This window comes from Balaenoptera physalus (assembly GCF_965194825.1).
Source record: "Balaenoptera physalus genome assembly, chromosome: 20".
NCBI classification, from domain to species: Eukaryota; Metazoa; Chordata; class Mammalia; order Artiodactyla; family Balaenopteridae; genus Balaenoptera; species Balaenoptera physalus.
This window is the reverse complement of record NC_138901.1, coordinates 46,950,411-46,978,218: the sequence shown is the minus strand read 5'-3', so window position 1 is coordinate 46,978,218 and position 27,808 is coordinate 46,950,411. Positions and strand designations below refer to the sequence as shown.

At 38.2% G+C, this 27,808-nt stretch overlaps 2 protein-coding genes and 1 pseudogene across 5 annotated transcripts in view; 2 read left to right on the top strand and 1 right to left on the bottom strand.

Annotated features, from left to right (window-relative positions):
• Positions 1–2,949, top strand: part of SUZ12 (SUZ12 polycomb repressive complex 2 subunit) — a 37,877-nt gene extending 34,928 nt beyond the window's left edge. For all 3 annotated transcript variants that reach the window (XM_082442261.1, XM_082442260.1, XM_082442262.1), the window contains one exon: positions 772–2,949. In XM_082442261.1, coding sequence (XP_082298387.1) covers positions 772–1,117 — 346 coding nt within the window. In that variant the 3' untranslated portion in view covers positions 1,118–2,949. The remainder of the gene's footprint in view (positions 1–771) is intronic.
• A 6,132-nt stretch (positions 2,950–9,081) lies between these two features.
• CRLF3 (cytokine receptor like factor 3) overlaps positions 9,082–27,808 on the bottom strand; it is a 37,501-nt gene continuing 18,774 nt past the window's right edge. Inside the window, exons 5-8 of the mRNA XM_082442302.1 lie at positions 26,395–26,617; positions 25,268–25,400; positions 11,442–11,554; positions 9,082–10,565 (exon numbers count right to left, since the gene is read on the bottom strand). Of these exons, the coding sequence (XP_082298428.1) occupies positions 10,309–10,565; positions 11,442–11,554; positions 25,268–25,400; positions 26,395–26,617 (726 nt within the window). The 3' untranslated portion in view covers positions 9,082–10,308. The remainder of the gene's footprint in view (positions 10,566–11,441; positions 11,555–25,267; positions 25,401–26,394; positions 26,618–27,808) is intronic.
• On the top strand, positions 22,796–24,053 carry LOC309650665 (small ribosomal subunit protein eS27 pseudogene; annotated as a pseudogene). The gene has a single exon. The product of its transcript is annotated as a small ribosomal subunit protein eS27 pseudogene (transcript).

Below are 27,808 nucleotides of genomic sequence, written 5' to 3'. Positions count from 1 at the left end.
AAAACGCAGTTATGAGTAAAGTATGTATATGGAGGCTTGCCTGAAATCTATGTTTTTCCTTTTGTCCTGATATGCCAGTTTCAAGGTAGAATTTTAGATTACTTAATTGAGTTCTGTTTTAATTCCTGATCCAAATCTGTTAGCATAACAACTACTGGGTTCATGATACACTGGCATTACAGACTGGCAGGTATTTGGTAAACTATTTGGATTTTATCAGATCTGCAGGCAGGCTTTTACAGGCTCTGTTAGAGTCTCAGTTTCAGTGGGTAACTGAGCAGCCTTCTCCTATTTGGTTTAATTTGCTTCTCTCAAATTTTATTCATTGCTTTCCACCAAAACAATCACACTGTACCACATTTGTTGTGACATCTTCATCTTTTCAGAGGTTTACCATGAACTGAAAATGTAGAGGAAACACTGCTTCTGAAATAGGAAACTGAGAGAATAGTTAGTATTATATACTTAATGAAAGTGGTGCTGGCAAGAGAAAATGTTTTATACTTTTAACTGCTAACTTCCTAATTTCGTTAGGAAAAACAGAAATGACATCTATTTAAGCTCTGGTTAAATTAAATTTGTTTAAATTTCTAAAACTGTAAGCTCATTCAGTTTATTGAATCTCAGATTCACTATAGTTTTACTACTTGTTAAGTCATCACTTAACTGGATTTGGATATAGTCTTAATGTTCTATAATGGTTATCACTGTGGCATTTGACAGAAATGCTTTGTATTGCTATTGATGTTTTGTGTTGTTTTTATTAAATAGGTTTATTGCTGACAATCAAATGAATCATGCCTGTATGCTGTTTGTAGAAAACTATGGACAGAAAATAATTAAGAAGAATTTATGTCGAAACTTCATGCTTCATCTAGTCAGCATGCATGACTTTAACCTTATTAGCATAATGTCAATAGATAAAGCTGTTACCAAGCTCCGTGAAATGCAACAAAAATTAGAAAAAGGAGAATCTGCTTCCCCTGCAAATGAAGAAATCACTGAAGAACAAAATGGGACCGCAAATGGATTTAGTGAAATTAACTCAAAAGAGAAAGCTTTGGAAACAGATGGTGTCTCAGGGGTTTCAAAACAGAGCAAAAAACAAAAACTCTGAAAAGAAAAGGCCTAACCCCATGTTATGGACAAACACTGAAATTTCATTCTAGGGAATTCAGCCTCTAGGAAGAGTCTTGTTTTTGTTTTTAATCATAAGTTCCAAACAGGCACTGTCAGATGAAGTAAATGATTTCAACAAGGATATTTTTATCAGGGTTCTATTTCACTTCATTATGCAGCATTACGTGTATATCAGTTTTATTGATGTCATTAAAACATTCTCAAGTTTGAGCATGAAAAGCAATACTTCAAAGAAAGTATTTTTAACTTTAACAATTGTCTTATGAAATATATTGACTTGATAATCTAGAAATTATTTCATATATTTAAATTATAATGTTTTTTTGCAGTTGTGACTGGCTGTTTTTCTACTTTGTAATTGTGAGACATTTTCTTGGGGAGGGAAAATTGGAATGTGATTCCCTTTTTTAGAAATTGAAGATTTTTGTGAAATTATGTTGCATTACTATTTGCAGTCAAACCTTGATCCTTGATTTTGAAATCATTTGTCAATTTGGAATGAAAAATTACGACATAAGATATTTTACATGATGTAAGTTCATTTTACAATTTAAAAATAGCACTTCTTCATCTTATGCCTGTTTGAGAGCATGTTAATTTTTCACATTGTCGATGGTGAAATGTCATGTTGGCTTATAAGGTTACTGACCATCCATTTGTTTTTATGTGGATAATTTTGGTGCATTGCTCACCCAGTATATTTTTTTAAACTTGAACATTTTGCTGGTTTTTTTTGTTTCTTGTTTTTCTTTCCCAATTAGGTAATCACATGGAAAATTCAGCTGTCCATATCTCTTCATTAGGATTGTAAACCAAGGGAAGAATGAGTTTGAGATTTTTAAGATGCCACTTTTGAGGGAGGAAATGTTCTATAAAAATGAACCAGAAAATGATAATAACTTTTTTTTTTCTTCACAAGGATGTCTTCGTAATGTATTTCACGATTAGAATATCCAATACAGATAAGCTGACTTGAATCGTTTTGAGCAATTTTGCCCTGTGTTATATGTGTCTTATGCACATATTTGCAGTTGGATTTTCTCCAACAGAAAGTGGTTTCACTACTGGCACATTAACAAGCACCAATAGAGTTTTTGGTCCAACTCCAAGCACTGTGGTTGAGTAACATCACCTCAATTTTTTATTATCCTTAAAGATAAATGCATTTTCATATTCTTTATTTATAAAGGATCAATGCTGCTGTAAATACAGGTATTTTTAATTTTTTTATTTCATTCCACCACCATCAGATGCAGTTCCCTATTTTGTTTAATGAAGGGATATATAAGCTTTCTAATGGTGTCTTCAGAAATTTATAAAATGTAAATACTGATTTGATTGGTCTTTGAGATGTGTTTAACTGTGAGGCTATTTAACTAATAGTGTGGATGTGATTTGTCATCCAGTATTAAGTTCTTAGTCATTGATTTTTGTGTTAAAAAAAAAATAGGAAAGAGGGAAACTGCAGCTTTCATTACAGACTCCTTGATTGGTAAGCTCTCCAAATGCTGAGTTACAGTAAACTCTGATTATGCCTCTGGATAGTGGATTTCGAGCATTTTTCTCGGGCTTTAATTTGCTAAAGCTGTGCACATATGTAAAAAGAAAAAAAAATAGATTATTTTAGGGGAGATGTAGGTGTAGAATTATTGCTTATGTCATTTCTTAAGCAGTTATGCTCTTAAATGCTTAAAAGAAGGCTAGCATTGTTTGCACAAAAAGTTGGTGATTCCCTCCCCCAAATAGTAATGAAATTACTTCTGTTGAGTAAACTTTTTATGTCATCTTATAATAAAAGCTGAAAAAATCCCTTTGTTTCTATTTATAAAAAAAAAAAATTCTTTTCTATATGTACCCTTGTTAAGAGATTTTGAAGAAATCATGTAAGATGATAAAGCATTTGAATGGTACAGTAGATGTAAAAAAAAAAAAATCAGTTTAAAAGAACGTTTGTTTTTACATTAAATGTTTATTTGAAATCAAATGATTTTGTACATAAAGTTCAATAATATAAAAGCTGTATTCTGTTTTGTTTTTGTCTTTTATTATTATGCATTGTCAATACATGCACAAAAATTTGGGCTTGGCTAGGATAGTAAGGATCCAAAAAAATTACACCCATCAGTCAGAGCTAATAAGAAATTAAGAGAAAAATTAATGTGAAATCCTGCTTTCAGTTCTAGTAACATCAGTTGCAACTAGTATGTTATTTATGGTATTACATAAAAAATATTTTAAAATTTATAGTCCAGAGTAATGTCAATATTAGTTAACCTAATGTTAATCCATCTTTGGTTTTTTCATTTTCTTTTGAATGAAAAAGAATTTATCTTGGCCTTCAAAAAGCCCATAGATTAAGAGTGGGATACAAATGATAAAGTAAAACAATATATAATAAAATTGTATACTACATTCTGTGAGGTGAATAGTTTGTTGAAATTAGAAGAGTTGAGGGAAACTTTACAGAAGTGTTGACAATTCCACTGTGCTTGCTTTATTTACAAGTAATAGCTTGCCTGTGTACATGTTGCGTTGTGTTCTTTGAGCTGAGCACCCTCTGCCTCCAAAGCTCACCGTGTGTTTCTTTTAAGCCCCTGTTTCCCTTTCACTAGACTGCTAAGTCAGTCTCACTGGCCTTAGTACTGCCTCACGGTCCTAGTTGGTGTTCAGACATTTGCCACATGAACTGAAGGCTTTACATGCCACGCTAAGCGACTGGATTTCAGGCAGTAGGAGGTATTTGGAGATTTACTGCACACACATGACACAAACACGTGTGTTATAGGTGAGCCATGGCTACAAGAATTTGGGAGGGGAGAAGCTCTACGGAGGGAGGACACTAGGATGCTGTTGTAGTCCTCCAGGTGAAATATCCAACTACTAGAACACTGCCCGCCGTGAAGTAAGTGCCCAAGAAGTAATCACTGAGTGGTGTTTGTTTCGGTGTGAAGGAATGAAAATGAACTAATACGCAGTGACAAAGCCAAGGGAGGAGAGCTTCAAAAAGGAAACGGTAGTGCTGTAACAGAAAATGAGTACGATATCACCTTCAAGGGAGTTTAGTGATAGAAAACAGGTTTAATGAGCTTAGTAAATGGAAAATGAGTTGGAGAAGTTCATCATGAAGATGTGAAAAACGGGGCCATAGGAAGAGGGAAACAGGCAAAGGAAGAGAACGGGGAGAGTGGATGGGAAGGTTGAGCATGTATACTGAGGAAGACACAGAGAAGACCAAAGATGCAAGTTACCAGAAAAAGGAAGGAATGAGATCAAGAACACAGATGGATTTAGCTTGCTAATAATACTGTTGGTAAAAAATGGGGAAGTGGGTACTCAGGACATTTCTGGTGGGAAAATAAATTCGTACAACCTCTGGAGAGAGCAATTTGGTACTTCCCGTTAAAATCAATGCATTTAACCTTTGCCCCAACAATTTCATCTTCAGGAATTTAATCCTACAGATAAACTGGAACACATGTAAACTGACAAATTGTGACCACTGTTGAAAAGAGCAGATTAGACACAAGTCATCAGTAGGAGACTGGTTAAGTAAATTATAATCCATATAAGTGGAATATACAGCCATAAAAAGGGGATCGGGAAGGTTTGTTTTGAACCAATGTGGAACAAATACCAAGATGTAAGTTCCATTTTTTAAAAATTTGAAAAATATGCCCATTTTTGCTTGGGTTATAGAATATGACTAAAAGGATACACAAAAGCAACTGCTTTCAGAGAAGATGGCTGGATGAAAGGACAGATAGGAAGGCAGCTTTTCACTGTGCCATTTCTGAAACAATGTACTGCCTATTTTCTGTAGTTCTTATATTTTAAAAATCTAAAGAAATAGATAAGGGAGTTCAAGAAGAGGGATGATTTCTCACTGGGAAGCAGGTATAATGGATAAGTGGTTAGCACAGAATTGGAACATAGTAAATTTGTATTAAGTAAAACGGGAAGTTCACTGTCAAAAAATAGTTTCTAAACATTCAATTTATATTTTGTTTGTTAATCTAAATAGTATGCTGATCTTAGAAAAGGAGAAATACATGAGGTTTTATTAACTATACCAAGTACCATATTAAAACGGATCACTGATGGTTCCCAGTTGTTGACAGCGTAAAAATCACGCTCTTCCTCCCTGATCTGAATTCACGAAGTTTTCAGTCTTATCTCTCATGTATGCAGTCTCCCCTCCAACCAGGGGAGATACCAGAGTGCAGCATGGTACACACCACGCATTCTGGTGTTCTCCGTACATAGTCTACGATCCAGTTTCTGGAGCATATTCTATTCCTAGGTACTATTTGTACAAGTGTGAGGTTGATTTTTATACAGAGGTAAAAATTCACTCAAGTACATTCTTAGGCAAACAAGATTGCTACTTAAGTGTCACATGGATGAATCACGTTATAAAGTTGGTTCTAGAGAACAGGGTGGATATCTCCTGGACTACTGTATTTCATCTGTCCTCTTTTCCCATTTCTGACTACCATCCTATCCACATGGCAAAGCTTCAACCAGGGGCTACCTGCGGGTGCACCATCTCCTGGAATCATATTTCTGTCCATGCTACCCCATTCTTTTTCAGAACCCCAATAGCTTCCACCTGCTCCTGCAGCATGCCACCACTAGCAGCCGTTCTGTCAATCATCTGTGAGTGTGTGCCAGCACTTGTCCCAAGCACTGGCAATGAGACGTTGAATAAGACTCAGATCCTGTTTCAAGGATTCTCCCAGTCCCCACGGATCAAAACCACAGTCACTTCTTTCTCCTCCTGTCCCTAAACAATCATTTACCTCTTCGCTAGATTTATTGCTCATTACTCCAGAGAAGGGGTGAAGTTGTACAGATATCAGAATAAAACCTTTTTATATTTTGAGACAAATTTATGAATCACCTAATACAAGTACCTAGAATGTAACAGGCGTCCAACAAATCTTAGCTTCTTCACTAATTCAACTAAGATTTTCTTCTGAATGGATTCTATCCATCCCAATTTCTCATTTGGGGGGGCTGGTTCTTCTGTGCAGCCCTGTAGGGAAAGGACCAAGGGTGCCATGTGGGTAATTAGCCTTAAGGAGCCTTACTTATTCATTAAATGCTTCCTGGGCGCTTGCTATGGCCTTTGCCTTAAGCTAAGCATGAGGATACAAAGATGAATAACCCAGACATTGTTCCTGTCCTCGTGAATCTTAAATTCCAGAGAGGGAGACATTCACTCATGTTCTAGTAAGCCGTATTTCCAAGTGTCTAATCTCCAACTGGTGCCCTGAGACATCGGGTAGTGTGGACAGAGTGTATCGTGGTAGAAGAACTGATAGTCGATAGCCTTGGATTTGAATGCCAACTTTGGTGCCTTTGCAGCTTCAAAACTCATAGTTACTTAACGACACTGAGTCTGTTTCTTCAGCTGTAAAATGGGATTAAAATGCCCCCTTCAACAAGGGATCTAGCACAGTAACCTGCTCTTGGTTACCATCACTGTTTCCTTCCCTACGGCCACACGGTTTTGCCAACTTCAATCCTCAGCTCTCACCTCTAAAGAAAAACCATATGCTTGGCTCCCTCTTCCACAAGCTGTTTTAAGAACATGGAGAAGTCTCCTGAGATTACATTAACAAAGTCTAATTCTCTACAAAACTGCAAGTTTTCTAACATTGCCTTATGTAAGACTAATGAATAGAAGTGACATAGAAAGGTCACTTTTCATTTAATCAACGTGAAATTCCATGAGAGATAGGCTTTTGTGAGAGATTAGTTTTATTTTGCTGAATATGGTTTTTGTTTTTTAAAAAGAAAAGTACTGGTCTTAGTTCAAAAGTATTTATCAGATGCCCATGTATCAGGAAATGTAGGGTAGTAAGTAGATCCCAGACTTTTGGATTTCATAGACCAGTAATATACATTCAAAAATTTTTTGACTTTTTGTCAGATAAGAGTTATGAACAAAACAAGCAAACCTGACATCTACTGTCACTTTCATGTTATAGAAGGACACAGTGCAAAAAGAGCAAGAAGGATAATTTCAGAATAAAGGATAGTCTTTCAAAGAAAATTTGGATTTACAAAAAAAAATTACTATGGAGACTGGACTTTTAGTTACTCTGGAGCAGTTATTCCCAAATCTGCCTTCATAATACAATAATTTCATTTCTTTAAAAAAAAAAAAGTGAGCGCCACTAGTACCAACTAAATCAGAATTTTTGCTATTTTTAAAAGCTCTCCAGGAAATTCTAATGTGCAAGCAGGATTGAGAATAATTGCTACAGAAGATACAAAAGCTCAAGGAATTTATAATCTAGTGGGTTTAAAGCAGGTGTCAGAAATTCATGTACCCATAGGGTCAGCAGTTAAATGAGCTATATAGCTGAGTGTTATACCAACATAGGAAGACAGAATAAAGAGAAGATACCACAGTCTTCCAAAGAGAAAAAACATATAACCTACAAACGAATGGGCACCAGAACGGCATCAACTTTTGGTTGTATCCTAGGTGACAACAGAGCAATGCATTCAAATTCTGAGGGGAAATGATCTCCAACCCAGAATTCTTAATGAGTCACAGTCAAATGTAGGATAGAATAAACAGATTTTCAGACCTCTACCTCTCAAAATATTTACCTCTTGGGCACCCTTTCTCAGGAAATGGAGGAAGTGCTCCACTAAAATAAAGGAATAATCCAAGAAGGAGGAAGACATGGGACACAGGAAACAAGTAATGCAGCAGTGGATATGAGCTGAGCAAACTATCCATTCTGGCACTGGTTGATTTACATACGTATGGAAAGTTCTGAGCCAGTTTAGGAGATACCTAAATGGGTGTGTGACCGTCAATCACAGTTGTCACAATAGTTTGTTCTCAATTGAATAAATCTCACTTCTTGAACTAAATCCTTCATATTTAACACAGGAGCTAGATGCTTACTCTGCTCCCTCTGCAGGAAAACCCCTCATAAGAGATGTATTTACCTTTCATCTCTACTTCTATTTTTGTTTTGATATTAAAATCTATTATACAGCTTCAGAATTTATGCTTCTGAGAAGATGGAATAGCATAATTTCCCTATTCCTCCTGCTAAGTACAACTAAAAACCCTGGAAAAAAATATGAAACAAACATAATAAGATTCTGACAGATGGCCGAGGGACCTCAAAACTCAAGGAACTCAGTACTGTGCGTTCCTAGGGTTCTCTTGTCTTATGTATCTCAGACTTGGGGCTGAAGAAGCCAGCAACATGGAAATACCAACAGACACAGACAAAAAAGCCCCAACAAAAGCCTGCTCTCTGTAGCCAAAGGACCAGGAAAGGGGCAGCCTAGCAAGACAGAAACTTACAGCCAACCACCACTCCACTCCAGCCAAACACCATCGTCAGGGTTGAATGGTGGTGGCCCACAAAAAGACATGTCCACACCAGAACCTGTGATAGTGATTTTATTTGGAAAAAGGGTCTTTGAAGATATAAATTGAGGACCTTGAGATGAGATGATCCTGGATTCTCTGACTGGGTCCTAAATCCAAGAGAAGTGTCCTTTTAAGAGACCAAAGGAGGGAATTCCCCGGTGGTCCAGGGGTTAGCTAGGACTGCCGCGGCCAAAGGTTCAATCCCTGGTCGGGGAACTAAGATCCCCACAAGCTGTGCGGCCCAGCTAAAAACAAAGCCCAAAGGCCATGGGAAGACAGAGACTGGAGTTATGCAGCAACAAGTCAAGGAATGCCTGCGGCCACCAGAAGCTTCCAGAGACAAGGATTCTCCCCAAGACCCTTTGGAGGGAGTACAGCCTTGCCAATACATATGTTATATATGTATATAGAACTTATTCATTTTATGTACATATGGTTCCTCCCACTTATAAGTGAAGATGACTTTTCTCCCTCTACTTAAAAAATTAAATCTGAATTAATTAAATCTCATGAAAGAAAAAAATACACACATATACCTTTTAGCTTTTTATTTTGTTTCAGACAGTTGGACGAGGCATCTACATTCTAGCACATCTTCTTAACAGTCACTAAGCAAGTGAAAAACAGCTTACTTATAATATAAAAAGGCAAGGGGAAAAGGTCATGATTGTCTAATAGGGAACTGGATTCCCCAAATAAATTATCTCACAAAAATATCAAACTTGCTTTTCCACTTTTCTACTGTTAAAAATGAAAAAAAAAAAATTCACATTAAAGAAAAAAGATCTTAAGCTGTTATATAGCAAGATAATCATTTTTACATCCTAAGTCCTTCAAATAAATATTTTAAACAAATTTAAGTTTTCCAAAAAATAGGTCAAGTATTTACCCTACATTTGTTTGGTCCACTAAAAGACCATTTATGAAACTGACATGAAACTGGGCTGCAGCTCAGACCCTAGGAAGAACGACATGCGCGTCACTGAGGCTGGATATGCACCTGTGCACATTTCAAACATGGGACATGGCTAACACGGCTGTGCAGACTACTGCCATAAGTAGTTTTACCCTGTAAAAACCCTCTAGCCTATCGTGAACTGAACTGCAAGGAAAGAACAAAAGAAAATACTTTGCCTGTTGTAGACATTTGCTCAGTAATTTTTAAAAATGCAAAAATTATCATGCTTTTGGGACTTAAAGGTTACTGAACATGAGATAAAATTCAATACTGCTTACAAATCCCTGAATATGAAAAGCATATTCAACACTCCTGTGGAGAACACACAAGAGAGTGTATATTACAGCGTACATGGTGGCACATTCTACCTGGTCTATTCTTGCCTTTTCATTCTAAAGTCTTGGATGGCCCTGGATCTTTAAAAGATAGAGATTTAATTAAAAAAAAATGTTACGTTACATTTTTGTGTTCTTACAGCCAACTTTAAAAAGAAGTACAGTGGAAAGGTACATAGGGCTGTCTATATCTCCTCATACTTTTAAAAGCCAATTTGATTTTTATCGTGATGTGATATTCCAATTAACACTATGCTAAAAATAAAATGGACTGCATTACTGTTTTGTCCACAATATTCACGCCTCTTATTGCTAAGATACTGGAAAATAAATCCAGTAAATAATTTCTGTTTCCAATGACTTAACTGAGAGATGAATCTAACGATTTTTTAAACCAATGACAACTGAACTGGGCTGAGGAAAGCTATGTGAAACCCCTGCAAACCCAAAGCCAATCATCTGAAAATCTAGAATACCAGCACTTTCCACCCAGGATAGAAAAACGAGCATCCAAAGTAAAGAGAACCACAAGACTGATCGAGCAACCAATCAAACACCACTTCTCTGTTATTTGAGCTAATAGTTACTCGAAGCTTGATGTTTCCGCCTTCGTTATTATTGCTGGATCCTAGAGTCACAGCTTCAATGTCAAATGTGACAGTGGACCCAGAAGTAACTGCGGGCAACTGATTAGTCATTTCTTTTCCATTTACAAAAACTGCACCTAAAACGTTAAGGTAAAGAGTCATTCATATGTGAGCAATAACTAAGAACGGAAACAAGATTCTAGATTATTGGTAATACAGCTAATTTCCTAATTCAGATAAAGAAAACATTTTGGAATGCCAACTGGTCAAAGATAATGCAGTTAAATATGTTAATTAACCCCCATCCCCAAGGCAGAAGAAGAAGTTAAAGCTTTAATAACATTTTAGAGTTCTGGTCCAGGGTTCCACTCTTTTGAAATACAGACCATGAGTTTCCCATATGGATGGCATCAAAAGAAACTTGACTCCTTTACAAAATTACATCCTGTGGAACAACAAGATTGTTTCCCATGGAATAAACAAGAATCTTGTGCTACCTACTGTTTGACCCACACAGTAAAATATTAATACATCTTGGTAGTGATTTTTAAAAGTGTGATTACTGCAAAGTAAGGGACCAAAGAACACTACAGATGTAAACTTTCTCCCCGTTTCCCTAATCTATGCCGAATTTATGTTGTCTAATCTATGTTGAATTCAGATCACCCAGGCACACCGAATCCAGGGGTAAACCACCTGGTGAAAATCCCAGCTCAATCACCTCCAGACTATGTGAGTTTAAGCCAGCTACTTCACCTCTCTGTGGCTGTTTTTATCAACTACAAAATGGATATACTACTACTCCTCACTTCAAAAAGCTGTTAAAAGGATTAAATAACGTATTATTTTTAAAGGGTATAGAATAATGCCTGGTACATAGCAGCCACATAGATATGCCATTAAGACCTAAACTTTTTCATCTTCTGCTATAAATGTGTGATCTTGAAACTGATTCAAATCTTACTACAGTGAATCATAGATTTCAAAGAGAACGGCAGTGATTTCCCTCTTACCATTTGTACTAATGCAAACTGCTTGATCCCGCTGCAGGGAGTCATATCCGTTCTGTTTTTCTGCACACACTCCTATACTGTCTCTTCTGTCTGGCTGTCCCACAGTTTCAACTCTGTCAATGAGGTAGAAAGGTCATTTAATCTTTTTTTCTTAACGTGATATCTAATGCTTAAAAAGAGCCATCTCACCACAATTACTCTTAAGAATAGCTAACAATGATTCAGGCAGGACCTCCTAAATTCCAGGCACTGTTCTAAAAACTTTGTGTCTATTTATCTATCTATAAATCATCTCATTCAAGTCACATAACAACCCATGATGTGGGTGCTATTAGTATCATACCCAGTTTATACATGAGGAAACTGAGGCACGAAAGAAAAAATAAGGTTAAATAAACTGATGCTGATCACCTAGCTGAGTGGTGGAACCAGGACATGAACTCAGGCATTCTGACCGCAGAGTCTACGTTAACTATTTATAACTATGACAGCACATTTCTATTCTATATTCTGGCTCTAGACGTGTAGAAAATGTGTCATATTTGCCATTATAATGAATGTGACCATTACTGCCATCACCTAAACCTTCAATATGAGAGTCTATGCAATGATTAGATTACTATTTACCAAGAATTTAAAAACAGACATTATCATCTTTTTAAAAAGAGGATAATATAGTTATGGACATATTTTGGTTGCAGAACTTCATACATAGTAAGTTTAAGCATTTCCTTTTGTGTTTTAGTCTCAAATAATACATCATCATGTACTCTAGAAATGGGAAACTTAGATGTAAAGGTCAATCTACATCCCTATTACCAGGGTCATCTTTCCCTGCATTCCAGAAAGCCAGACTTTGCAAGGACAGGAAAAGAAAAATTAGCAAGGAGCAGAATGTAGCTTTATCAAGGGAAGATGAGATTATTTATACTCAACGTGGCCTCAAAATGTTTTTCTTTGTAAAGTGGCAAACATACAGGTTCACAATAAACATGTGGGTGGGTTTCTTAAGTCATTTCACTTCTAAACCAGCAGCATAAAGAAGTACGGGGAGGAGGAGAACGACATCAGCAAACACAGCAGAACTGTACGTCCTAGGACTCATTCTACCACAGAAACACCACTTTCAAAATGACATACGGACCAAAATACCTTTATGAGATTTCCAGAATCCAGTTAAAAAGTCCCAAAGGATCACAAAGCTGAAAACAGCTGCACTGAAATGGATAAGAAGAGCAATTTCACTTGCCCCACGTCAACCCCTCTTCCAAGCTAGCACAGTTTGGTGCCAGGCAAGAACAGCCCGACTCCTGACTTTTCCTTCAGAAAGGAATCACAGGAGTGGAGTGTGCCTCCAGCGTTCTAGCTCTTTGGAAGGTTGCCTGAAGGACGGGTTTCTGACATGCCTCATTTGGAGCACTGACAGAACTGGCATAGCATGGATGCCTGAATGCTGCAAAGACCAGAGAAAAGGGAGGGGTGGCATCCTGCAGGCAGTGCAATTTGGCACGGGAGGGAAGGGGAAGAGGAAAACTTGCTTCTGGTATGCCAGCTTTTCACAGGGCTGCTCAAGGGAATGGTATCTGTCTCGCCTCATGGGGAGCCAGCATACTCTGGATGCCTGGTGGCCCCTGATTCCAAGAGAGAGCGAAGGCACCCTGCTGCTGGAGCACCAGAGAACTTGCAGTGCCACAAACAGGCACCAGAGGGAGCAAAAGATTATGCGCGCCTAAAAAACCATCAAGCCTCTCTAATTGAGAAATTGCACACGCAAGCCCAGAGAAGTCACATCCCGCCAGAAAAGGTTTCAGAAGCCCCCCGGATCTTTAGCTGGGCTCATGTGTGAGAGTCTTCTCCTGTACGAAGCAAGGCCATAAAGATTTGAAAAGGTGGCTGTTTTTCCATATGTGCAGATCCCAGCACAAAATTATGAAACATGAAGAAACAGGGAAACCTGGCTCACACAAAAAATAAAAGAAACCGATCTTCAGAAAATTATCCTAATGAAATAGAGGTATATGAATTATCTGACAAACAATTCAAAATAACCATCATAAAGATGCTCTACAGGCTCAAGAAAATGAGGCATGAACAAAATGAGAAAACCTACAGAGACAGAAAATTTTAAAAATAACTAAACACATTTTGGAACTGAAGAATATAATGAACTGAACTGAATTTCATGAACTGAAAAGTTCATGAGAGGAATTCAATATCACACTTAAGCACTGGAAAGAAACATCAAACTTGAAGACAGGTCGTTTGAAATAACGCAATCAGAAGAACAAAAGGAAAAAAGAATGAGAGTGAAGAAATTCTAAGAGAATTATGAGAGAAGAGAGAGGAAAAGGGGCAGAATGTTTAAAGAAATAATGGCTAAAAATTCCCCAAATTTGGGGAGGGAAATGGACTTTCAGATTCAAGAAGCCTAAGGAACTCCAAAGAGATGAACCCAAGGAATCACACTGACACTCGTTACAATCAAATTGTCAAAAGTCAAAGACTGAGAATTTCGAAAACAGCAAGAGAAAAGTGACTTGTCATGTACAATGGAACTCACATAAGACTAACAGTGTATTTCTAAGGAGAAATCTTACAGGCCAGAAAGGAGTGAGATAATATATTCAAAGTGCTTAAAGAAGAAAACCTACCAACCAAAAATACAATATTCAGCAAAACTGTCCTTTAAAAATGAGAAAAAAATAAAGACATTCCTACATAAACAATAGCTGAGGGAGTTCATCACCACTAAACCTGCCGTATAAGAAACGCTAGAAGGAGTTCTTCAAGTTAAAACAACAAGACACTAAACACAACATGAAAGTATGTGAAAATATAAAGCTCACTGGTAAAAGTAAATATATAGGCAAATAAATACTGTAATACTTTAACAGTGGTGCATAAATCACTTTTAATTTTGGTGTAGAAATTAAAAGACAAAAGTGTAAAAAATATAACTATAAAAATATGTCAATGAATACACAATATGAAAACTATGTAATGTGTGACATCAATAATAAATGTGGAGGAGGAAGAAGTAAAAGTGTAGAGTATATGTATTCAATTGATGCTAAGTTGCTGTCAGCTTAAAATAGATTGTTATAACTACAAGATGTTTTATGTAAGCCCTAGGATAACTACAAAGAAAATACTCATAGAAGATACACTAAAGAAAATGAGAAAGGAATCAAAGCACATCATTACAAAAAAACCAGTGAAACATGGGCTTCCCTGGTGGTGCAGTGGTTAAAAATCTGCCTGCCAATGCAGGGGACACGGGTTCGAGCCCTGGTCCGGGAAGATCCTACATGCCGTGGAGCAGCTAAGCCCGTGTGCTACAACTACTGAGCCTGAGCTCTAGAGCCTGTGAGCCACAACTACTGAGCCTGCGTTCTAGAGCCCGTGAGCCACAACTACTGAGCCCACGCACCACAACTACTGAAGCCCACATGCCTAGAGCCCGTACTCTGCAACAAGAGAAGCCACTGCAATGAGAAGCCTGGGCACCGCAACGAAGAGTAGCCCCCACTCACCACAACTAGAGAAAGCCCACGCACAGCAACGAAGGCCCAACACAGCCAAAAATAAATAATTAATAAATAAATTTATTTTAAAAAAAGAAAAAATCAACCAAACTACGTTGGTTTTTTGAAATGAGCAACAAAACTGACAGACTTAGCTAGATTAACTAAGAAAAAGAAAGATAACATACAAATAAAGTCAGAAATAAAAGAGGAGACATTACAACCAATGCCAGAGAAATAAAAAGGATTATAAGAGACTCTTACAAATAATATATACTAAGAAATTGGATAATCTAGAAGAAATGGATAAATTTCTACGAATATACAACCTACCAAGACTGAATCATACAGAAACAGCAAATCTGAACAAACTTACAACTAGAAAGTAGATTGGATCAGTAATCAACAACATCCCAGGACCATCAGTAAACAACAGCCCAGGACCAAGTGGCCTCACTGGTGAATTCTACCAAATGATTAAAGAAGAATAAATAACAAACCTTCTCAAACTCTTCAAAAAAAACTAAAGAGGAGGGAATACTTCCAAACTTATTTTATGAGGCTAATATTATCCTGAACCGAAGTCAGAGAAAGACACTACAAGAAAACAAAACTACAGGCCAACAACTCTGCTGACAATAGATGTAAAAATCCTAAACGAAGTACCAGCACTGTTGGTGAGAATGTAAATTTGTTCAGCCACTATGTAAAACAGTATGGAGGTTCCTCACAAAATTAAAAATAGAACCACCACATGATCCAGCAATCCCACTTCTGGGTATATAGCCAAAAGAATTCAAGGCACTGAGAAGAACACAATATTACTTCTATAATATTTCTGCTGAAGATGCATAACCTGAATCTAACCACCAGGAAACAGAAAAACCCAAATTGAGGGATATTCTATAAAATACCAGACCTGTACTCTTAAAAAATGCCAATATCATAAAATTTAAGAGAGACAGAGAAACTGTTCCAGATTAAAAGAGACATAACAAATGAATATAACACATGACCAAGATCTTTTTTTTCTGTAAAGGTCATTAATTGGGACAACTAAATCTAGTAAGGTCTGTAGGTTAGATAATAGTATATCAATGTTAATTTTCTGATTTTGATAATCTCTTTTTACAAAATACTCACTGAAAATGATTTGGGAAGAAAAAGTAGAGGACTTCCCTGGCCATCCAGTGGTTAAGAATCCATGCTTCCACTGCAGGGGGCATGGGTTCAATCCCGGGTCGGGGAAGATCCCGCATGCCATGTGGTGCAGTCAAAAAAAAAAAAAAGTAGAGAGAAAAATGATGAAGCAAATATTGAGGCATCTGGGTGAAAGGTATTTGGGAATTCTCTGTACTATTCTTGCAATTCTTCTGTAAGTCTGAAATCATGTTTATAAAGATTTTTTAAATACACAAAATACTATATGGATAAATATATACATAGAGAGAGAGATGTGGGAAACACAAGATACCTGAATTTTATCCCTAACATCCCTAATGTTATTTCCTAAAAAATAAAAACCTGCTAATATTATTAATCATAGATGGAGGATAGCAGTTACTTGTTTAGTATTGTGTAATGAAAAATATGGCTTCATCCTGGGAGGTAACCTTTAAACCACTGCAATTTCCCAAGTGATAGGAGTGTCTTTGTTATTCATGGTGGGTCCCTCAGACCACACTTGATAGTTTATGCTAATGAGGTGCTCAAGGTGGGCCCCTAGATAGCTTATGCTAACAAGATGACTCAGGATGGGAACAGGTCACCCCAGAAAGACCAATCATATGATTACAGGGTTGAGGCTTTGAGCTACATGATGTCAGCCCATTCTCCTAGGAGGGCAGGGGAGGTGGATATCGAGTTAGGTGGGGAATGATTTAATCAACTATGCCTCCACAATAAAATCCCAACAAAAACTCTGGACACCAAAGCTTGAGTGAGCTTTCCTGGTTCGTAATACTCTTTGAGTACTGTCATGCCAAAAGGCCTTGCATCCCTGAGATGTATGCTTCACACTATGAGTTCCTCCCTTTGGCAGGTTCTGATTTATATCCTTCTGCTATAATAAAACTGTAATCATAAGTGAAGTGCTTTCTTTCTTTCTTTTTAATATTTATTTATTTAGCTGAGCCAGGTCTTAGTTGCAGCAGGCGGGCTCTTTTAGTTGCAGCATGTGGGCTCTTAGTTCCCTGACCAGGGATCAAATCCGAGCCTCCTGCATCGGAGAGCGGAGACTTAACCACCCGACCACCAGGGAAGTCCAGTGAAGTGCTTTCTTAAGTTCTGTGAGTCATCCTAGCAAATTATAAAACCTGAGCGTTGGCCCTGGGGACCCCTGAACTTGCAGCTGGTATCTGAAGTGAGGGCAATCTTTTGGAGGACTGTGCTCTCAACCTTGAGTTTGGCTAGCTCATTGCAAGTGTACGTTTTTTTCTGTGATTAAACTTTTTAAATAAATAATTAACGCAAGTAAAATTTCTTGAAATTAACTAAAATCCTGGGAAGAAGGAAAAAAAACTCCTTATTCGAATAAATCACAAAATTGTTCCTAAAAGCATCTTACTTGAAAACAGCATTTGATAAATAAGACAAGCCTGGCATTAAAAGCTTGTAAAAGTTTCTCTGAATATAAAATGAACCACGAAAGTAAAGAGCTAATTTGCCTTAACACAGAATTATTTTCACAGCTCACTAAGAAATAGAATGGAAGTTTAAAATCTTTGAATTTTTTCCCCCCTTTGGCCACACCGCACGGCTTGTGGAATCTTAGTTCCCCGACCAGGGATTGAACCTGGGGACCCAGCAGTAAAAGCGTCAAGTCCTAACCACTGGACTTCCCTCCAGGGAAGTAGCTAAAATCTTTGAATTTTTAAATTGCAAGACAAGTAGTCATGACATTATTTCCTAAAAAACTACCCAAGTGGTTCTCTCACATAAACAAGTCCTATAAGAAACTCTGCCATAAATCATCCAAATATAAAAAGTATATAAAAAAAGAAAAATGGTATACAAAATAATTCATAGTAGGGTACAGTGACCTTGGAGATACGATTAATAAAAAAAATCAATTTATGCACAAGTTGGTAGGAATGCATCCATTGCATAGAGTCATGTAGAAAGTTCTAGGTGATAATTTTTCTCAAAGGTAAAGTATTCTGAGAAAGAACATGGTTCAGAACAAAAAGGAAAAATTTCGATGGCAGAAAGAAAGCTAATCTATTCCTACTACTCTGGCACTTTGGCTAACTGACTGGATTTAAGTGGCAAATTCTCATATAATCTCAAACTTCCTTCTTCTCACAGTGAACACCTGGAGCAAAGATATAAAAATTCAGTTGTTTGGCTAATGTATCATAATATATTATGAAAAATATCCAACTTTATGATAAACATAAGAAAGAAAATGAAAATATTATTATGTCCTACAGCTACAAATTAGGTAAAAACAGTAATACTTAATACTGACAAGGATGTAGTGACATCAGTCAGGACCCTCACACACTGCTGGGAAGACTGCAAGTGCTTCCAGGAACACAGCTAGTTGGCCTGTGTCACTAACAGGAAACTAGCCCAAGGAATAAAGAATACGCCATATGTCAAAAAAGAGGGTCATAGCACAGCTTGACTTGTCAGGAAAAAGAAAGAGAAAGAAGGGATGTCTTATCAAGTCATAGTAAACAAGGATTTTTGATATAGAAATATACTCCTTACTATACAAATCCTAAATAGCTTTTATCCTCTTTTAAAATGAAACTGATAGTCTTATATCTATTATAGAAATTGAAAATCTTCCAACAAAAAAAATTCTAGGATAGCGAATTCATTGGTGAATTCTATGAAGCATTTAAGAAATAATACCAATTCTCACAAACAGTTCTGAGAAATAAAAGAGGAAGAAATACTTCCCACCTCACTTTATGAGGCTAGCAATTACCCTGATACCAAAGACATCATAAGAAAAAACAGACAGATATCTCTCTTCTGAAGAGACATAAAAATCCTCAAAAAAAATATAAGACTTAAATTTAGCAACATATATAAAGAATAATACACGGTCAAGTGGGGTTTTTCATGGGAATGCAAAGCTGATCCAATGTTAAAAAATCTATCATTGTAACCATATCAACAGAAGAAAACCCATATGATTATCTTAAAAGATATATAAAAATAATTTGACAAAATTAAACATCCATTTATAGATAAAACTCTCAGCAAAACTAAGAATAGAAGGGAACTTCCTTAACCAGATAGAGGTTGTCTACAAAAAAACCCTACAGCTAGCATCATACTTAATGTGAAAGACTGAATATATTCCTGCTAAGATCTGGAATAAGACAAGGATGTCTGCTTTCAACACTGCTATTCAAAATTATACTTCCTAGCCAGTGTAATAAGACAAGAAAAAAATTGCAAAACACTGATGGAAGCCATTTTTTAAAAAACTAAATGAAGATGGCAATTCCCTGGAAGTCCAGTGGTTAGGACTCGGTGCTTTCACTGCTGTGGGCCTGGGTTTGATCCCTGGTTGCGGAACCAAGATCCCACATGCCACTCAGTGCGGCCGGAAAAAAAAAAAAAAAAAAAAACTAAATGAAGGGTGACTTTCAGATTTACAGCTCTCCAGCCTGTCCCCCATTGCTATAGGAAGGTACTACCTTATAATATGGCTCTTCTGTGAAGCCACATCTCCTCTGACACTCAAAACCTAATCTGGTTCAAAAGAGCTTCTATTGCCAGACCTCAGTTCTCTTCAAAGGCTGCTTATAAACTACTGTCCACTGTCACCAAGGGACACAGTCCTTGCTTCCTAAGATGATGCACTGTGACTCCCCTGGACATTTTTCCCACCTTTTCTCTCTGCTTCCTCAAGAACACTCAAACACTGTTCAGTCCTGGCCCTGTTTATAGTCTTAGGGTGGAGTCTTCTCCTTCTGGGACTGAATATTTGGAGATTTCTGAGACTGGCCAGCAAACTCATGATTTCCAGCCTAGCTGTGTCTTAGCGGGCCTTTACAGCTAATTTGGAATTTGAGTTTTCTGTATTTCTTAGTTCTGTTGAAAAAGTACTTATGGGTCCCTACCCCCCACCTCTTTATTTCTCCAAAAAGTTTCCAGTAGTCGAAAAATTCAGAACTATGGTGCTACTATGCATCTATTGGTCCCCAAAGATCCCATCTCTCTTTTGAACCCACTCTAGTCAAGCTTCCCTCCACCACAGCTCCCCTGAAACTGTTCACGTCAGGGTCACCAATCCATGTCCACGCTGCAAACCCAAAAGTCAATTCTCAGTCCTTTTCTTATCTGTTGGGTCAGCAACATTTGACATAATTGATCGCTACTTCCTCTTGGAAACACTTCCTTTGCTTGGCTTCAAGGACACCACATTCTCCCACTTTTCCCGTCTACCTCACTTGCTACTCCTCCTCAGCATCCTTTGCTGGTTCTTTCCTCCCCAAAAGCTAAATGTTAAGAGTTCTCCAGTGTCCTCTCCCTATACTCATTCCCTGGCTAATCTCATGCAGTCTCATGGCTCTAAACACACATCTATACATTAAAAACTCTCAAATTAGTATCTCCAGTCTGGTCTTTTCCACTGAACTCCCGATTTGTATATCTGTCTACCCCACATTTTCACTTATATGTCTAATAAGGAACTAAAATTAATTTGTGAAAGAACAAACTGATATTCACCCATAAATAGGCTCCTCATAAGACCTTACCTACCTCAGTAAATGATAATTCTACCCTAAGTTACTTAGTCCAAAAACCCTAAGGTTACACTTGACTCCTTTCTCATACCTCACAACCAACCTGTCAATAAATCCCATCAGTTCTTCCTTCAAAATAAATCCAGATTCTGACCACTTATCATTACCTCAACTGCTCCATCCTGGTCCAAGCCATCATTAGCCGTCACCAAGATTAATACTGGAATGCTGAATACAGCTTTCCCTTCATTTCTGGTAATATTTTTGCTCCTCCTCTCCAGCCTCCTAAATGGTCTCCTTCCAGCCTGTACCGCTGTACAGACTATTTTCCACCCAGCAGCCAAAATGACTTGTAAAACATATGTCAGATCACATCATTCATTTGCTCCATGTCCTCCAATGGCCTTCCAACTCACTCTAAGTCCAAGCAGAGTCCTACAGGGCTAGACTGCTAGGATTTGAATCTCAGCATTACTATTAAGAATCTGTACAACCTCAGGCAGGTGGTTTAATCTTTTTACATCTCAGTTTCCTCATCTATAAAATGTGTCTACCTCCTGAGCATGTAATGAGGATTTATAGACATTAACTCAATACTTAAGAAGTAACACACAGTAGGGTTCGACAAAAGTGAGCTGGCTGTTATTATTTTGTAGTCTAGCTCAACTCGTGAATTCATGAAAAGTCAAATGCAGAGCATGACTCCCAAGACTATGAAATGTAAACCTGACTTGGTTTTACTTGGTGAAGACTTTTGTTGGGAAAAGGAAAAAAGAAAAAGACCTCTGTATGTGGTATCAAATGTCCTCCTTATAAATGGGCACAAGTGAGCTCCAAAGGGGCAAGTCTTTGAGAAATTGAAAAAGAAATAAATATACACAGACTGTCCACAAGAATGTCGTACTTTTCTGGGGTTCTGACTATACTCCCATCTCTATAAAACCCATTCACACTCATTACTTCCTGTTTTTTATATTTTTTTCTCCTCCATATCTTTGGTTCTTGCTTTGTTTCTCTACTTGAACTTTCCTTTTCAGCCCTACCTGAGATAAAGCCTTCACCAACCCCTCATCTAGAAGTAACTCTTCCTTCTTCTATATTCCACGGCAGTCAGGATCTTTCTTATACTTTATAATTTATAAACTGCCTATTCTATGTTTAGATAAGATTCTAGTTTTTTCTTTTTCTTAAACTTTGCATTCCCAACGATACCAAGTACTGTAAGTACCACCTGAATGGAATGGGCTTGTATGAAACAATCAGCATCATTCACAAAGACCACAGGCGAGCAGAACTGTCCTTACAACTGTCCTTACATTTTAGAAAAGCAGTTTAAGACAGAAGGATATGGACAGGAAAAATAAGTCTAAGGAATATTCCTTAGGTTATCTGGGAGGAATAGCTATTATATGTGAACATCCCAAAGCAGATATGTCTCCCTGACTTCATGTAATCCTCCCTCTACAAACAAACTAAAAGCTAGGGTTTAATATGATATCACTTATATGTGGAATCTAAAATACGGTAAAAATGAGCCTATCTACAAAACAGAAACAGACTCACAGACAGAGAGAAAAATACGGTTTAAAAAATAGTAAGATTGGGAAATCTTAGAAGCAAGGGAAAGCAGGAATGTTCAAGACAGGAAATCAGGGAGAGGCCTGGAAGGAGGGGGTTGCTAGCAGACCCGGGCACCACATGAGACTGGGCTCTAGAGACTGTTAAAAGCCGGCCAGTAACAGGTTCCTTTGGTGTCAGCAGTTCTAAGCATTCCAGAAACTTCAGCAGGGATCGACTGGGCTGAGCAACAGGGCAGGGCCTGCAGGAGTATAATCTCCCTTCTGACTATGAGGCCCTCAAAAAGCTGAATAAAGTTTACCTTGATTCAAGCAGGCCTATCTGCCCCCAACCCCATGCATGAAGGTGCCCCATACAAACACACCATTCACATCCTCTGCCTTAACTGCCAATGCCTGAAATTCCTTTAAACAAGGAGAGAAAACATTTTCAATCCACATTCAAAGGAAAAATGACAAAAATGCAACGGTCTGGCTAAGATAATACTGAGCTTAAATAAGTTTCACTTAATCACCCTACCAAGGGGGGCCCCTTTGGAGGAGGAGGGAGGAACTAATGGTTTATTGAGGCCGACTAAGTGTCAGGCCACAGTCCACAGACAGTACATGGGTTTAAATCAATGTGTGTAATTTCCAATGTTGTAATCTATAAACATTTACTGAATGACTTTAGAAACAAACCTAAGTAGGTCATCTATCGGCCCTTCCCCTGTGTTCACAGAGGGAGAAGTTAAAAGTAAAAAGAGCATCAGATCACCATCACCCAGGGATAAAAATCATAGAAGAGAGAAAAGGAAAAGAGTTGAGGATACAGTAGCGGAGAAACTATACATTTCCACACTAACTCAAATCATGTTTACTCTCCCATGAAAAAAGACAAATGAGAAGCAATACAGACCAGTGGTTAAAATTACTGGAGCCAGACTGGGTTTAAATCCTAGCTTTGCCACTTACTAGTTATATGACACTGCGTAAATGACTTCACTTCTCTGTGCCTCAGTATCTTCATCCCTAAAATGGGTAACTACACCTATTTCATTGGGTTATTGTGAGAATCAAATGAGTTAATATAAGTAAAGTGCTTAGAACAGTACCTGGCACATAGTAAATGCAATTTAAATATTAACTGCAATTAATAATACTATGATTATTATTCTTATTATGATCTGAGGTATCTGGCCTGAATCTGTTAACTCAGGAAGTCCTATCATTATACAGAAGTACCCTGTTCTTAGCAGACTCACTAATGGGAGTATTTCTATAAACAAAGGACATCAGCAGAGAAGAGGTTTGTTAGTACAGAAAACTCCTGATTACCTGGGGAATAATTAAACAGATGTTAGGTACCAGACTCCTCATTTCTCTTTGTTAGTTTTTTCTGGTTATTAAGTCATTCTTTTTTCATAACGTAAGGGGTGAGAGGAGGTGTCAAAAATGAGACAAGGTTTCTGACGGTGACGACCTCCCCACGAGGACATGCCTCTCGCAAAGGATCTCCTTCATCCCTCTCCAGAAGAGGAGAAGAGGAAACACAAGAAGCAGCGCCTGGTGCAGAGCCCCAATTCCTGTTTCATGGATGTGAAAAGCCCAGGATGCTATAAAATCACCACCGTCTTTAGCCATGCACAGACAGTAGTTTTGTGTGTTGGCTGCTCTACCGTCCTCTGCCAGCCTGCAGGAGGAAAAGCAAGGCTTACCAAAGGTTGCTCCTTCAGGCGGAAGCAGCACTAAAAGCCCCTGGAATCAAGATGAATGGGAAACCATCCCAATAAACAGATTTTGGATACGTCCAAAAAAAAAGAGACAAATGGGATTTCCCTGGTGGCACAGTGGTTAAGAATCTACCTGCCAACGCAGAGGGCACAGGTTCGATCCCTGGTCCGGGAAGATCCCACATGCGGCGGAGCAACTAAGCCCGTGTGCCACAACTACTGAGCCTGCACTCTAAAGCCCACGAGCCACAACCACCAAGCCCACGTGCTGCAACTACTGAAGCCCTCGTGCCTAGAGCCCATGCTCCTCAACAAGAGAAGCCACGGCAATGAGAAGCCCACGTACCACAACGAAGAGTAGCCCCTGCACGCCGCAACTAGAGAAAGCCCACGCACAGCAATGAAGACCCAACGTAGCCAAAAATAAAATAAATAAATAAATTTATTTAAAAAAAAAAATGAGACAAAGCATAAACTAGTGCATTCTGATCATGCTGACAGTTCAAATGACTTGGCTGGTGGAGAACATGGCAACACTAGCTTAGATAAAACTCTCAGATACACTCCATGCCTTATACAACAAGGGACTGAGACCAAGAGGAACCTGGAACAAACATTCACCATAAAATCCTATGATCTCACAACTTAAAACTTAGAGGAGAGTTTGCTACACTGAGGTGTGTATGGTGAACATCAGACAAGCTTCACTTTTCTAAATCAAAACCGGGCTTTGGTTTTTAGGAAAAGCTATTTAGAAATAGGACCACAGAGAATACATCTCAGACAACATGAAAACAAGAAAAAGGGAATTTTTCTAATACAGGAAGAAATGGATGAAGAAATAGAAAATTAATTGGCGACAGGAGAGGCATGCTTTCAATTTTATTTTACAGAGACTATATATATAGTATGTTTACTCTGATAGGTTGTCTCTCACAGATACTTGCTCTTATTGATTCACAAAGAAAAAAAAAATTGGGGACCTCTGAATGCTTAAGATTGATTTCTGAGAGGTATTCTATTTACTAAGAAGAAAGAAGATGTAAACACAGTGAATACACACTATGTATCAGGCAGAAGCAAGGCATTTTATACCCATTATCTCAGTTCATGCTCATAATAACCCTGTGAATACATACGAGAAAAGCGAAGCAAAGAGAAATAAGGAAATTGCTCCGAAGTAACACTACCTAGAAATGACGGAATAAACTCAGGACTGTTTTGATCCGAAGCTCATGGATGCTCTGTGCACTTCAATTACTGCCTAAGGCATGACAGACAGATCTTTTAATATCCACTTGCCTGAATGTTAATGTCTGCCCACAGAAGTAAGTGGGAGCGCTGGAGTAGAGAACACCGGACGATTCAGCATCATTCCGAAGCGCTATGTTTCTTCGACTGCTCAGACTGTACCCCTCAAAGCCAGCTGTCCACTCTTTTTAAAAAGCAAAGATATTGTAAATTGTTAGAATCTTTTGGGGAATATCTTCAACACAGACACATTAAATAAAACTTGGAAGTGGAAGACGCTACTTAGGGTTCATGGGCAAGTTCAATGAAAGGAAAAATTCAGTGACAGGGTGTCATGGTCAATCCTACAAATCACAAAAAAGATTTTAGTTTCTTCCTACACATTTTTGGCAAGGAAGATCAAATAAGTGTTATCTCTTACCTAATAAAATCACGTTTGAGCTTATTCCAACCTGATTAAGAAGTAATTAACCGAGTCTAAATCTTTTTAAAAAGTAATATAGGAGAGGTCAATTTTGGATCATAAGACTTCTAAGAAAAAGCCTCTATCAAGATATACGTTGGGGCTTCCCTGGTGGCGCAGTGGTTGAGAATCTGCCTGCTAATGCAGGGGACACGGATTCGAGCCCTGGTCTGGGAAGATCCCACATGCCGCGGAGCAACTGGGCCCGTGAGCCACAACTACTGAGCCTGTGCGTCTGGAGCCTGTGCTCCGCAACAAGAGAGGCCGCGACAGTGAGAGGCCAGCACACCGCAATGAAGAGTGGCCCACACTTGCTGCAACTAGAGAAAGCCCTCGCACAGAAACGAAGACCCAACACAGCCATAAATAAATATATAAATAAATAAATTAAAAAAAAAAAAAAAAAAAAAGATATACGTTGAAGGTCTGGGTCAAATATTGCAGTCTTCTAATGCAATATTTAAAATCTTTGGTTTTAGGGATGCTTATAATCCTGCCTGGCACTGTTCGGGGACTCTGGAGATAAGAACGAATGAAAATTTCTCAAAATTCACATGAAGTAATTTGAGCAGGAAGTAAAAGACATATTCCATGTTATTCTCCATCAATTCAGGGTTTTTCCTTAGGAAAAAGGGTTGTCAGTGTGCTGCCTTTAGCACAGGATACGTGTACTCGTACACAGTTAAGCTTCAGGAGTGAGAAGGCAACAGCATACCATGAGGCACCAGCGTGGAATGACCTATCTGGGGGACACTCCAAGGACTCCACTCCTGTCGGCCATCTCCTCGGGCGCAGACTCTGAACTGATAATCAACATTGGGGTCTATGTGCAATACTATGAATTCAGTTTCAGAGCCTACATACGCGTCCTCAAAATGACTGGAAGTACATTTACGGAACTGGAGCCTGTAATCTTGGGCGGTAAAGTCGTCATCCACCTGAGGAGAAAGGCTTTACGTTAGGTAAAAGTCAGAGAATAACTTCTCTCAGCATCACTACTTAGGAACTTTGAATGGGGGCATTTGGGGCCAAGCATACAGGCCCACATGCTGAATACGGGCTCTTCTCAGGAAGGTCAGAGGAAACATGCCATTATTATTTCCCTTCTTTTCCTTATTGAACCACGTGTTTTATAACCCCAGTCTGATATGAAAAAAATCTGCTTCCTCTGAAGTAATGGCATGTCTTCTAAACAATTAATGCCAAAGATAAGACATTCAAAATTCAAAGACAAGTATCCCAAAACTACATTATTCATATAACCAAGAGAGAGCTAATATCTGAAATATATAAAGGACTCCTTAAAATTAACAGAAGACAGGGCTTCCCTGGTGGCACAGTGGTTAAGAATCCGCCTGCCAATGCAGGGGACACGGGTTCAATCCCTGGTCTGGGAAGATCCCACATGCCGCGGAGCAACGAAGCCCGTGAGCCACAACTACCGAGCCTGTGCTCTAGAGCCACAAACCACAACTACTGAGCCCACATGCCACAACTACTGAAGCCCATGAGCCTAGAGCCCGTGCTCCGCAACAAGAGAAGCCACCGCAATGAGAAGTCTGCACACCGCAACGAAGAGTAGCCCCTGCTCGCCGCAGCTAGAGAAAGCCTGCACACAGCAATGAAGACCCAACGCAGCCAAAAATAAATAAATAAATAAAATAAAACAGTAAAATAAATAAATTTAAAAAAAAATTAACAGAAGACAAACCACCCAATAAGGGAAATGGGCAAAAGACATGAATAAGCATTCTAGAGAATAAGAAATGTAAGCAGCCAAAAATATATAAAAATATTTAACCTAATTTGTAGTATGGAAAATGCAATCAAAATCCACAATGAGATACCATATTGGCAAAAATATAAAGTCTGACAATGCCAAGTATTGGTCAGGATGCAGAGTAAGAGGAACACATACACTACTGGTAGAAGTATACTCTGGGACAGTCACTTTGGAAAGAGTTTGGTATTTCCTAGTAGAGTATAGATCCAATACTCTAAGACTTCATAATGTTATGGCTAGGTATATGCTTTAGAAAACAATCTTAAATGTGGACACAAGGAAACATGAATAATAATGGTTACAGCAAAAAAACTGGAAATTGTAGGTCCACAGATAGGCAAAAACA